The sequence below is a fragment of the Ambystoma mexicanum genome, chromosome 5q (assembly GCF_040938575.1).
Source record: "Ambystoma mexicanum isolate Mex_15411 chromosome 5q, UKY_AmexF1_1, whole genome shotgun sequence".
Classification (NCBI taxonomy): domain Eukaryota; kingdom Metazoa; phylum Chordata; class Amphibia; order Caudata; family Ambystomatidae; genus Ambystoma; species Ambystoma mexicanum.
The window spans coordinates 501,738,954-501,752,778 of NC_090933.1; the positions used below are offsets into that span (position 1 = coordinate 501,738,954).

At 48.2% G+C, this 13,825-nt stretch overlaps 1 protein-coding gene across 1 annotated transcript in view; it reads left to right on the forward strand.

Moving 5' to 3' along the window:
- The first annotated feature begins 380 nt into the window (after positions 1 to 380).
- The window catches only part of RNF138 (ring finger protein 138), an 805,118-nt gene continuing 791,673 nt past the window's right edge, over positions 381 to 13,825 (forward strand). Inside the window, exons 1-2 of the mRNA XM_069620970.1 lie at positions 381 to 536; positions 786 to 1,077. Coding sequence (XP_069477071.1) covers positions 938 to 1,077 — 140 coding nt within the window. The 5' untranslated portion in view covers positions 381 to 536; positions 786 to 937. The remainder of the gene's footprint in view (positions 537 to 785; positions 1,078 to 13,825) is intronic.

Sequence of the window (13,825 nt, forward strand, 5' to 3'; positions counted from 1 at the left end):
GCAGTGAAATACCTTAACAGCTTGAAAATCCAACGGTGTGGCATTTACCAGAAGACCCGAGAGCTGAAAACAAAGTGGTCAACCAAACGCTTTCTCCTGACTTCCATTGGGGACAAGGGAGCATTGACGTGTGGCAAGAGTTGAACGTGGGTTGGAAGCAGCTACTGGCAAGAAAGAGCTCACCAAATGCATTTAGTACAATCTAAAAAAAGGCGAGGGTGTTCTGGTTTTTGAAACGTCAGAGTGTTCGAGGTGAAACGTAAAATGCAAATAACCCAACTACTAGTATATGTTTCTACATCGTACATCACAGACAGGCGATTGTGCACCATTATGTCATAGAACTAGGCAGAAACCAAGAGCCAGTCACCATGGAAACCATTGCGAAGGCACAGTGCGAGCAGATCCTCCTACACAGCCCTTAGGGCGTGCGCCAGGCGTGAACTGGCATGGGAATGCCCAATGATTATCAATATAATGGGCATTTTCCCAAAGAGCAGAAATCCAACGAAGTTCACGGACATATCCTGTAAAAGGTAGGCTGTTGACTCCCATGGACAAGAAACTAAGCTGGTACTTGAAGCCAAACTATGCATTTTAGGGGGTCTTGAAGTAGGCAGCCCTCCCCTGTGACGTGCCACTGTTTTAGCCATTTGAAAATATGAACCCACAGTCAGCACATAATATAGAAACGTGTTTCATAGCTGTGATACATTATTATTATTTAAACAGTCTAATGTTCCTTCAACAAAAATAAATGTTTTTTTCACCGCATCCTTCCCTAGGTACTTTATAGACGTAAAGCTGAACGGGTCAGGAGCAGACAGTTTAAAGACGCTCCAAAAAGAATTGAAATCTATCACCTGCGACACGAAGACAGCATCCGGTTGAGGACAGGAAGCATCCATTTCCTGAATCGTCCCAGCACACACGCTGAATGCACACCAAGCCATTTCGGAACATGGCCGAAACATCTGCTTCCCGTCATTCACTTTCTAATCTGGACGATGATTTCACCTGCCCTGTTTGCAAGGAGATTTTCCAGACGCCTGTGAGAACTCTGTCCTGTGCGCACGTGTAAGTAAGAGAACCAGTTGGTGAGCCTTTACATACATGTTTCAAACGAGGCAGTTACTTTCTATCCAATACTGCGCCCAGGGCGAAACACCAGAATACGCCCCACCCACCACCACATTGCTCCTCCACCTCTATATTGACTGTTGCTTAACATTAATAAGTAGAAAACGTATACAGCAATGTTTCAAACAGGAATTCATTTTCTATCTCTATTTTTGTTCGTTGTTTAAATGAAGGACGCTCTCCTAGTTGATGCTTCCACGAAAGATCTATAGCTAATCCTGCAATATATTTTTCCAACAATTTTGCTCTCAATTAAAAGTGTAACAAGAACCAAGAGCACTCAAATAAAGGGAAATAGTTGATTGTGAAAAAGAAGGGCTTTCCCAGCTATATTCAGTAAGGTTAGATTATAAAGAATGCCTTGAAACGAATTCAAAGCGCTTTAGGGGAAGTCAGAAGTAGGAAGGCTATGACATGAAGCAGTCATGTTGCCATATTGATTGATTGTTTATTTATTATGCGCTTATACAGCTTTTAAGGCCCACTCCCACGCATGCAGACAAGGATGACACGGGACAACGGCGGCTCGTGTCTTCACCTCTTTATTTCCTCCATACAACTGACTTCCCCTTCCTTGCCCCTACCTTTCCTCCCTCCTCCTGCCTTCCCCTTTGCGCGGCAGTCCGTCCCTCTTAAAGGGCTTCTGTTCCTTTCCCATTGCAAGGCCCGCCTTTGCTTATCGGGGAGGTTCGCAGTCTATATCTGCTCACTGAGACGTGTAGGTCTCTGTGTGATTTGTTGGGAGCGGCCTGGCGACTCACGTGTCTCGCCGTCCGGCTCTCTGACTGGCAGATCTCTGGTCTTTTCTGTTCTCGGCTCCTCTTCTCCTATGGTCTCCGGGGCCATGTCGGGTTCCTCTTGATAAAGCTTGGAGAAGAATCAGGCATTGCGGGTAATCTCTCCTTCTTCCCCGGTTGCGGTGACCATTGGTCCTTTCTCTTCAGTCACCAGGAGTGGCTCCGGCACGTACAGAGAGTCAGTCTTCTTTTGCTGCCTCTGTCTGACGAGTACGACATCGCTGATTAGGAGCCCTCCTTTTCTGGTCTGTCCACTCCTTGGCCTTCCTTTTCTACTCAGCCTCTCTTTCTCTGATCTCTGCGACCTCCTCAGGTGTATAGTCTTCCAGCTGTGGGAGCTGAGTCCTCAGTTTATATTTTATCATCAGCTCCAGGGGTGTCCATCCAGTTGTTTTGTAGGTGGTGTTTTGCTAGCTTCTTAACATCTGGGATATGGCTTGAGGCATCGGCATCTGGTCCACGGCTGCTTTCTGGCGAGTCTGATGGTGGCCATAAACCGTTCAACCATGCCGTTGGCTTGTGGCCATAGTGGGGTGATTCTTTGATGGCAGAAGTCTAGGTGTGTGGAAAGCTTATGGAAATCTTGGCCCTGGAAGGGCAGACCATTGTCCGTTTTCACAGTGTTGGGAATTCCCCATTTGCTGAATAGTTCGTCGATCACCCCTACCACAAGGTGGAATACTGTGGACTGTACATTTTCTATGAGGGGAAAGCGTGAATATTCCTCCATTGTCACCAGGAGGTGTCCCGCTTCTTCCAAAGGGCCATAGAAATCCATTGCTACTCTTTGCCATGGTCCGTCCGGTAGGGGTACTGTCTGGAGCGGGCACGGGGGGCTGTTCGCTGCAGTCTTTTGGCACGGTATGCAGTGCAGAAGTGTGTCCTCTACAATGGTGTCCATATATGGGAACCACACCTGATTACACAGTATCTTCTTCGTGTTAGCAACCCCCCGGTGGCCCTCTAGGGTGATGATCACGAACGCTTTCCTTCGGCTCTTGGGGGCCACTAGGCGGTTGACCCGCAGTAGTGTCCCTTGGTCTTTCGTGGCAAGCCCGTTCTGGATCTTCGCCACCCTCTGGAGATCTCTTTTGTCCACCACCCCGTTCCCTAAGTGTTCCTTAAGGAGGTGTCTCCACATGTTGGTGTTCATTAGGCGTACCACTGACGGGAATGTGGCGTCTGCCCTGCTTCTGTCTGCGAATAGCTCACTCGTGATGGCGGGAGGAAGGGTGTTAAGTGACAGGTAAGATATGTAGGCTTCTGCCTCCTGCTCCATTACTTTGTCCGCTGTACCTTCTGGATGTCCGGATAGGTAGTCGGCTGGGTTGGCGTCACCCCCTGGTTTGTGGACGATGGTATAATCGTACTCCTGTAGTCTAATACCCCAATACGCGTGGGGGCATTTTGGTTTTGGGGTTACCGAAGAGGGAGAGCAACGGCTGATGGTCTGCGATGAGGACAAATCTCCACCTGATGATGAAGTGATGGAACTTGTCACACGGCCAGACTGCTGCCAGGCTCTCCCTCTCGGCCTGGGAGTATGCATGTTCGATGGTGGACAAGGCTCTGCTGGTGTAGGCCACTATCTCGGTCTTGCCACGGTTGTTTGGGTCTATTTGGGCAAGTATGGCTCCCAAGGCAACCGGGCTAGCATCAACAGTGAATTCAGTGTCTCATTCCGGGTTGAAGTACGCCAGCCGCCGGTTGTTGACCAGTACGTCCTTGATGGTACGGAACGCGTCCTAGCAGTGTTTGTCGCACTCGAAAGGGGAGTCTTTTTTGAGAAGTTTCCAGAGGGGGTTTCTGAGGGTGGCATAATGGGGAGATAGCGGGTGCAGTATCCGCCATGCCCAGGAAAGAGCGCAACTCTGTGACGTTGTTCGGGGCCTCCAGATTGACAGTAGTACTTATCATGTCACGGTTGGCCATGATCCCACGATTAGAAAAGATGTGGCCGAAGAAACGTAGGCTTCATTTGTTAATGGTGCACTTAGGTCCATTGAGGGTGAGGCCGACTTTGTGAAGGATTCTGCACACCGACCTTAGCGCTGCGTCATGTTGTTCCTGGGTGATCCCAAACACTAGGATATTGTCGCTATGGTTTAACGCATTTGTGATGGGTGAAATCAACCATCGGATTGTTTCTTGAAATATTTCCGCTGCGGACGATATCCCAAACTTGAGCTGCTTCGCTTATAGCAGAACAGTCCCTTGTGTATAGTGACTTTGGTGATTGGTCTGGAAGCAAGGTCAATGACCAACTCGTGATACTCCTGGTTGAGGTCTAATTTAGAGAACCGAGTGGCTTGGTTGAGTCTCACCAGCATGTCTTTGAGGTTGGGTCCCGGGTGCCTCTCCCTCTGGATTGTGGTGCTGGGGATTCGCATGTCCACACAGAGGCGTAGGCGGACGTCAGTTTTAGGCACTACTTCCAGGGGGGACACCCATGGTGTGGGACCATCCACCCTCTCAATTATGTCATTATTGAGGAGGAGTTGCAACTTGTGCATTGCTTGAGCTTGTAGGTGGAATCCTATCCTGCGGGGATGCTGCGGCACAGGTCTGACTGCTGGGTCAATGTGGAGTTTTATGACTGTGTCTTTTAAGTTCCCCACTCCTTCGAATAACTCCAGGAATGTTGATTTAAGTTCCTCTATATCCAGTTCGTGTTGGGACAGCGCCCTGAGGACTTGGGTGCCTGTAGGTAGGCCTTGTATTGTTTTGGACGGTTCATATTGAATGTCAATCAGGGCTAGAGCCTTGGCGGTCCGGTAACTGAGGAGACATCTCCCTGTTGTCGGGCTCTGTATGACATGGATGGTGGTAGATATCCGTCATCCTCTGTGTATCAGGTCGCAGCTGAATTGGCCTTCGTATTGGAGTGGGATGGTCGCTCACCATTGGAAAATGTGGGCCTGCGAAGGTTGTAGGCGGTATGCACTCGCTATGACATTGTAGGCTCATTCATTCCATGACATTAACTGTCGCCCCTGTGTCTACAATGAATTGGTTGTTCAGCCCCCAATTTGTATTGCGACTTTCAGCTGTGCTGTCATCTGAGGTGTCATAAATCAGTCGGACATATTCCTTGCTGTATCTGTCATATTCATAATACGATTCTCCTGCCCAGTGTTGTTCTTCCTCCCTCTGTGGGTTCTCGTAGGGATCATGGGTGATGTAATCTTGCCTGTACCTTTTATCCCCTGCATGGTTCGGTTGCAAGGTGGGGGGCATAGTCATGTGTGTCGAAGTATCTCCCCGGCGGGTCAATGCTCAGGTTCTCCACCGCTCTTATGAACCCCTGGTGGGTGGGGTATGTCGCTGTATTCCTGCTTGGGAGAGTTCTCCCAATGTCTCTTCCTTGGAATGGTCGAGGAACGGGTCCTCTCGGTGGGTCGTATCTCTTAGTGACAGTGGTGGTGGTCTGTATGCGGATAGCATCAGTGTTTTCTCTTGGCACATTGCTTGAAAGTGGTTCTCTTGTCCACATCTTATGCACATCTGCCCTATGGCTGGGCTTTGGCCATTGTGGGGAAATTCAAAGCCACACCTGTAGCAGGTGTTTCAAAGCGCAACCATGCATGGGAGGGAGACAAAAGCGAGAACAAGACAAACTAGCTTACTAGGCGTTGTACATTCAGGTCGCAGTTCCTCGACAGGAATTGGGGGGGGGGGGTGATCTGTATACTGAGACAAAATATAACAATACTTGCCAAATGTTGTGAGTGCACGAGCATTTAATGGTTAAACCTGGGATATGGTGAATTTGGCTCCACTCATTTTGCTTACCATCTCCAAAGTGTTTGGTAATGGGTGTGTGCCGATTTTTATGTATATATTCAGTCTACAAAGATGGGCATGCATTCTGGCTTCCCTGTCTGTTTTGCGGCCCAAACTATTCGTGCTAGCCATTTAATGCCTTCTATAACTTGTATGATGCATGCCTCGAACATTTCAGTAATAAGCTCTGTCCGTAAATGAAATGGCCTTGTAAATGAAATGGCAATTTACACATTTGGTGTTCGACTGTCTGTATCGCTCTTGAGTGTATTGCAATGCTTAAAATGTTTGACTTGTTCAGTGGTGATAGTGCATACCGTGGGGAACTATTGTTCGAGCCTGTTAAGTAGAGCTTGAGCACTGTTTGGCTCATGCTCGGATTGGAAACTTGCAGTTTTTGTCACTGGAAAGTCTTTTAGCATCTCTTGATCATGCTTGTCTCCAGGTTTGCCTACTATCAGTATTTGTTGGACCTCACCTGAGCATAACATTAAATGGAAGGCAACTTGATGTTTCCAACTAAGGACTGTTGCTGCTACATATATTATGCTGACTGTGGACTATCCCTTGTATTCGACAAGCATTTGAAAATATCAGGGAACATTTTATACAGCACCCTGAGTACGGTGTCATTGAGAAGGAGATGGAGGCTAATTAACCGACTTCCTGACTTAGTGTTTGCATGAAGAGTTGCTCTGAGATCAGTTCAGCACCTACCTATTAAAAAAAGATTAGATTGTGCATGGGTAAGGAGAAGGCTTCAAAGAGTCTGGTATCGGGGCGATCCAGCCAGATGGTCAGGTTAGCAAGGATTAGGATGTGCTTATCCTTTGTTTGGAGGGTGGACAGAATTGGGTGAGGAAAAGAGGGCTTGTGCAAAAGGGCCAATCAGCCACAAGGATGGTGGAAGATGTGTTGGCATTGATAAGGAGTGTATCATCATGCTTCTCGAAAGAACAGGTGGGAGTGCTTTGGACTGAAGTTATGGTGAGGTTGGAGGAAAATACAAGTGTCATTCAACTCCACCCTATCCCTTTTAAGCCATGCGATTTTTGACCAGGATGCTGAAGTGATGGAGCAGCAAGGTGGAGATGAACAAGATCAATCATTCCATCCCCACAAACAGACTCTTTGACCTAGGCATCAGGGACTCCACCTTCAGACGGATCTCCCTTTTCCTATCCGACCACTCCCAAATCGTCTTTATCCATTCTTTTTCCTCTGCCACCGCCCATTTCATCACAGGGTCCCTTAGGGAGCCTCCCTCTCCCCCTTCCTCTTCAACCTCTACCTCTCGCCCCTCCCCACGCTCATCCGCTCCAACAGCCTCACCTATTACAACTATGCTGATGACACTCAGATCATTCTCAAGATTCCCAACTTCCCCTCCTCACCCCACCCAGACCTGGCATCCTGCCTCTCAGGCATTGACCTATGGATGATGAACAACCACCTGCTCCTCAACCCCGGGAAAACTGAAATCTTCATCTGCGCCAAAACACATCTCTCCTTCCCCAACCTATCCCATGGCTGCCTTCATTAGGACCCACGCATACTGCATCGCCTGCAGTCAAAAACCTAGGGTGCACCTTTAGCTCCAACCTGACCCTCTACCGTCACATCAATGCAGTCTTCAGATTGTGCACCTTCCACCTCCACATCCTCAAGCTGATCTTTCCTTATCTCTCCTACCCCTGTAGAGTTTCCACAATCATGGCCATCATCCTCTTGAGCCTACACTACTCCAACTCCCTCTACCTAGGTGTACCTACCTCCCAACTCAGATATCTCCAATGGATTAAAAATCTGCAGCAAGGCTCCTCTACACACTCTACCACAGCGAACACATCTCCCCTGCACTCAGGACACTTCACTGGCTGCCCATCAGGCAACAGGTTTCTTTCAAAGCCATGTGCATCACAGACTGCACCATCCACAAGAAATACCCCAAACTCTTACAAAACAAGCTCTCAAGCTACCACCCCTCCCAAATCCTCAGATCAGGCTCTGCACATCTCCTCCTAGTCCTCCCCATTCAAGTTCTACACACTCTGAGGTGCCTGTTTCTCCATCCTCACCCCCACCTTCTGGAACGTCTTCCGCCTCACACTCCACCTCATTGAGGATCACCTAGCCTTTATTAAGCCCCTCCGAACCTGGTGGTTCTCTCCTACTTCCTGATCCCCCCCAGCCTACCCTCTTGTTCCTATCTCAGCTACCAGCCTCATCTCTCCTTCATCCTCTATGCTCTGCCACTTCTAACCCCACCTTGGGCGCCGCCAATCCCATACGGGGGACTCAAGAAGATATTCCAGTAACCTGCTCTTGATAAGATTCCTGACAGTGGGCCGGGTATTGCTCTCGGATGGGCGTGAAGGGTGGGCAATGCATCGCACTTAAAATGCACCTTAGGAAAGTCACTCTGATCATCCAGGAGGAGGCCAATCAGGCACATCGGACCCCCCTTGTAGTCAGCACTGTTTGTAATCTCTAAAGCACCTGTGGGTGGGCCATGCTGCCGCATATAAACATGAAAGAGATTTGTTTGCACTAGAATGAACTAGGGATGGACATTTATCACACTTGGATCCTCTCAGAGGGTGAGTATTAGGTATTCATTTAGCACTTAGATCATTGGTTGAAAACAAATAGCACTACTCCTTGTGCATAGACGGAATCCAGGAGGTATACATTGTTGTTTGTACAACTAACCCATTTTCTCCTCTCGCACATTGCACCATTGTAATTTAGCGGGCGAGAGGCTCATTCCACACACCATGCACTCACACGTAACACACACACACACTATTGCACAACACCTCTCCCATAAGAATGAAGCTACTGCGGCGCTGTTGTGCGCTGACTAAGATGGCCGCTTAGGTGTAGAGCTGCACTGTAATAAATATCCTAAAGTTCATAACCTGCGGATCCGAGCATTTACTTTGGTCGATGAGAGCAGTAACCAGAATTGAAACATTTGTGGCACGGTTGCTGATCCTCTCGGGCGAAATTGGAGTGTGGATCGGTATAAACATCAGTCAGAAACACTTCCCGCCTCTCCGTGCTCCTGCTCAGCCAACGTGGCTGAAAACGTAGAGCCACACAGCCCGACTGAGCAGATCTGCGACCACAGTAACACTACTGTGTTATTAACCTTAGACCACCGCGCGGCAGGCACTGGAGGAGCGCAGAGCAGGGTCAAGTGACCCCCCACACCGGCACCGGCAGATGATGCACTGACAAGGACAGAGAAGAAGCGGTGCAGCTGTCACGCTGCAAATACAGGTACAAGCTCTGCGCGTGTCACTGGGCAACGAATGCAGTTGCGGGGGATCAGAGAATACACCTGCGATAGCAAATACTCCGCGGATTGATTGAGCAGTTCTGTTGGGCCCCTAAGATAAGGGGCAGATCGGGAAGAGGACGATCTGCCATTATTATATGTCCTAGAGAGTCAGCCCCGCCTCCCCATAAACTAGCAGCTAACGTACAAATAATCATGTCGTCCGCCAGGCTGGGTCGAGGTGCTTTGCTAGAAGGGCCGCTGCAGTGCTGCTATTTCATCCCCCACTAATTATCTGAGACTGCAGGTGAAGATCCTGCTAAAACTACGAACGAGGCGCCCTGGGTCATTGGTGCTCAGATAACTAAACCAAACCCACACAGCAAGCAAGCAGACAGCAACTAGACCACTCCACAGCGAAGGTGGCACGAGATGCAACACTCCTGAGACTGCTTAGAGCCCCCTGGGACGGAGCTGGCCAAATACAAGCTCCCCTTTACGGGACAGATAACAATACTCATTCACCTACCGGGCAATGCGTGATCTAACCCCGGAGAGAAACTGCTGCCATATAAACTCAAATGCCCAGTGTAACCCAGTCGCTGCAAGGCACGCACTTTGGATTTTAAAGCCCCAGTTCAGTTGGGCACAGTATACAGTAGGGTGCGCCACACCTTTACAAACTTTCATAACTAACACAATTACGTGCATACAACCCATACAGCTGCATCCTGAGCCGCCCCAGAGTGCCTCCCAAGCTCAACAATAAACATCTAGTACAAGCACCATCCTGCCATATGCATCAACGCACCCTTCAGGTGCAGATATGAGAAAAGGGGCGAAAAAGCAATATGAAGGGCCTTATGGACGCCTTCACAAGCACTAACATGGCTGAGGAAGAGTCGAGGTCCCCACAATCTAACCCAACACCCAGCCAACCACAAGCAGAAGATCCGGTGGACCCATGCATGATGGCACTACAGGCTGGGTTTGCGGCAGTCAATAGAAGATTAGACGAAATTGTCAATAACATCTCCTCCATCATATCCGACCTACAGAAAGTGAACACTATAGTTACCGAAGCGGAGGCCAGAGTGTCCATGCTAGAAGATACTAATACAACGCATGACAAAGATATTGAGGACATAAAAAGAGCCCTAAAAACTGTACAGTCTAAATGTGACAATTTTGAATCCAGATTGTGACGGAACAACATTTGAATGGTGGACCTGGCGGAGAAACCTCTTAATACCATGATGGAACTGTTTCTGGAAAAGGCACTCTGTGAAATGCTACCAGAAGCCCATTTCTCCCAGCAATTCCTAATCGAGCGAGCCCACAGATCTCTCGCCCTTCTCCCTAAACCTTGCCTCACGCCGCGCACTGTCATTGCGCGCCTGCTCAACTATCGAGACAGGGATCTGAAACTATGACTATCAAGAGAGAAAGGCACGTTAACATTTGACTCAACGAGGGTTGATATATACCCTGACTTCTCAAGCGGAGTCCAGGCAGCGAGACGCACCTATGATCAAGTAAAAAAGGCGTTGAGAATAAGGTCCATCCCATACGCCATGATGTACCTGGCAAAACTCTGTTTACAGCATGCAGGAAGAGCCCACTTTTTCGAATCACCCGAGGAAGCTATATCATACATAAACCGCAACATCCCGGCACCTCCGAATCCAAAGCCAAGCAACCTTAGACCACAAAAGGACACTTAAACAAACCTCGACGGCATGACAAAAGAGCACAATTTCAACTTCTCTGAACAGCAAGGAAACAGGGGGCGGCTACCACAGGCGGCCTGAAGCATAACAGAAAGAGCTGGTCACACAGCACCACCCACAGTTGCAGTTTTAGCGTAAAAGGTTGATATATAATGTCCAGTTGGAGGGATAGTGAGGGTGGGATGAGTGGGAGGGGGGGGTTTGTTGCCTAGCTAGAGTTACAAGGGACACAAGGGGGAGTTTGTTTAATGGAAAAATATGGCGGTTACATGTACCTTTTAAAATATGCAATAAGGACAATAATTCAACTTTCGAACGACATAAAGACATGAAATGGCTACACCAGCGCAGTATCAGACTATTAGACTCTGAACAAGGAATATCAGAGGGCTGGCGAATCCCATAAAAGCTAGAATAAAAAAGACAAGTTTGCTATCATCTGTTACAAGAGACGCACGCCATCAGGAAAGTGACGGAATCATTTGCTTGTGATTGGGGTCCGATGCGGATCGGTACAGACTACTCGTCACAATCCAGGGGGGTCCTGACCCTTATCCACCGTCGCTCTGGATTCCATCTCACAAAATCCAAAGTGGATGGAGAGGGCAGATATGTAATTGTTTGGGGGATAATGGACAACCAAGAACTGGTCCTGGTCAATACATATGGCCCGAACCTAGACACTACAGAGTTCTACCTAAAGATTGTCTCGATGTTCATGCCACTGGGGGAGGCCAGGTTAATCTGGGGGGGGGCACTTGAACACAATCCTATATTTATGGAAGGACAGAACATCCAGGGGTCAAAGGATCCATACCAAAGCCGCATTGTCCATATTGCAAATCATGTCAACCCTACCCCTCGTTGACGTATGGAGAGAGTCCCACCCTTCTCAGGAGGAATACACATTCCATTCACACGTGCATAAATCCAGCTCACATATAGATTACTGGCTCTGTTCCCACAAAATTATTCAGCTGACACACGAATGCGTCATACTCCCACGCACAATGTCAGATCACTCACCCCTCCTATTACATATAACAACGTTGGTCGCCGAACAAACCTCACGATGCTGGCGTATGCCCCCAGTAATGCTGAAAGATGATTCTGTTATCGAGCCTCTAAGGGTAGAAATAGTTGACTTTTTTTAGCAAAATATGGGCACGGTGGGGGTCCATGGCCTCTGTTTGGGAAATGTTTAAGGTCTGGTTGAGAGGTCACTTGATGTCCCTCTCGCTGGGGTCACTTTGCGAAATAAGGAGGGAACTAAACCAAACAGAGGACACACTGAAATCCCTTGAAACCGCATACTCACAGGCCCCTGGGGTTGAAACGGTGTCCAGTCATTTGGTCGACTGAAAACTGGTCGAATGACATTTGGTCGACGCAATTTGGTCAAAAACCAAATGGTCGAATTTTTTTTTTTATTTATATATTTATTTTTCGGGTTTTCGTTTTTTAAAAAAAGGGGTTTTTAGAGAAAAAAAGGGGGTTGGGGGGACCCCCCCAAAAAAATAAAAAAAAGGGGTGAAAATAAAAATAAAAAAAATTCGACCATTTGGTTTTCGACCAAATTGGTTCGACCATTTGTCTGGTCGACCAATTTTTTTCGACCAAATGTCTGGTAACCGTTGAAACGCTAAGGCCTTTGTAAGCCCAGCTCACAAAGTTTAAATCCCTAGCGGAATATCAAGTAATGTACACCACACAACCAATTTGTGTTCGCAGATACAGGGAGGGAAATTTCTGCTAACTTTATTAAGGCCGAACAAGGGATAAGATCTATTACTGGACTGAACGGGTCAGATGGGGTAACTCATATGGAAGCCCAAAAGGTGAACAAAGTGTTCTCAGAGTTCAACTCCACTCTGTATGCAAACACAGACCAACCTACAGTTGAGGAACTCGAACGGTATCTGGCCTCGTTTCCACTGCCCCAGCTAGAAAGAGAGGAGAGGGATATACTGGATATCCCCCTCACACATGATGAGGTCCTACAGGCGATTAAAAACTTAACGTCCGGCAAAGCACCCGGACCTGACAGGCTCCTCGCTGACCTGTACAAACGATTCAGCGCTGAACTAGCCCCTAAACTGTTGGAAATGTGGGAAGAGGCCCTGGACTCCGGCAAACTCCCGGGCTCCCTGAGGGAGGCCATGATCTCAGTCCTGTCAAACCTCATAAACCACCACACGACCCTGCATCCTATGTCCCCTCTCCCTAATAAATTCAGATACCAACATTTTTGCCAAATCGATTGCCAACCGTCTCCTAACATATATGAACAAATTAATACACCCAGAACAGTCGGGATTCGTCACCACGCGCTCCACAGCCCTAAACCTGAGGAGATTTTTCGCCATAACATCACAACTAGACCCAAAGGCCAAAAGGGTGTCAGTCGCCCTGGACGCCGAAAAGGCGTTTGACTTTGTCTCCCGGTGCTACATGTACGCCATTCTACAGAAGATGGGTTTCGGCCCCGGATTCCTGAGATTTATTCAGGTATTGTACTAAGACTCGAAGGCCAGAGTCAAAACAAATATAACTATATCACCAGAGTTTTCCTTGCACAAAGGTACGTGTCAGGGTTGCCCTTTGTCCCCCCTCATTTTTGCCCTCACCATTGAAGGCATGGCAGCATGCCTGCGACACAAGCATTCATAGTGGGGTATTCGAATTAGGGGTCCCCCTCAGTTCATATCATTATACGCCGATGATACCATGCTCTATATTAGGGACCCTGAACGCAACCTCCTCCCAGTAATGCAGGAGATCCAGAAATTTGCGAGGTTCTCTGGCTATAAAATGAATCGTTCCAAATCCGAAATCATCCCCCTGACACAGGAAGCAGTGCAATCGGCCGCCACTTCGCAATTCCACTGGACCCTGAGCGTTCCCCAACAAAGCATTTAAAACTCCCCAGTGAGAGTCAATAATGGACACACCCCAGATGGGAATGAGACTGAGACCAAGTGCGGGTGAAGTTAAGAGGTAAAAGTTTATCTAAACCAATATAGGGCAAGCAGAGAACTCTGCAAACTCTGAGAGCGCTCAGCCAAACATCAGCAAACATTCACATTTTGTTA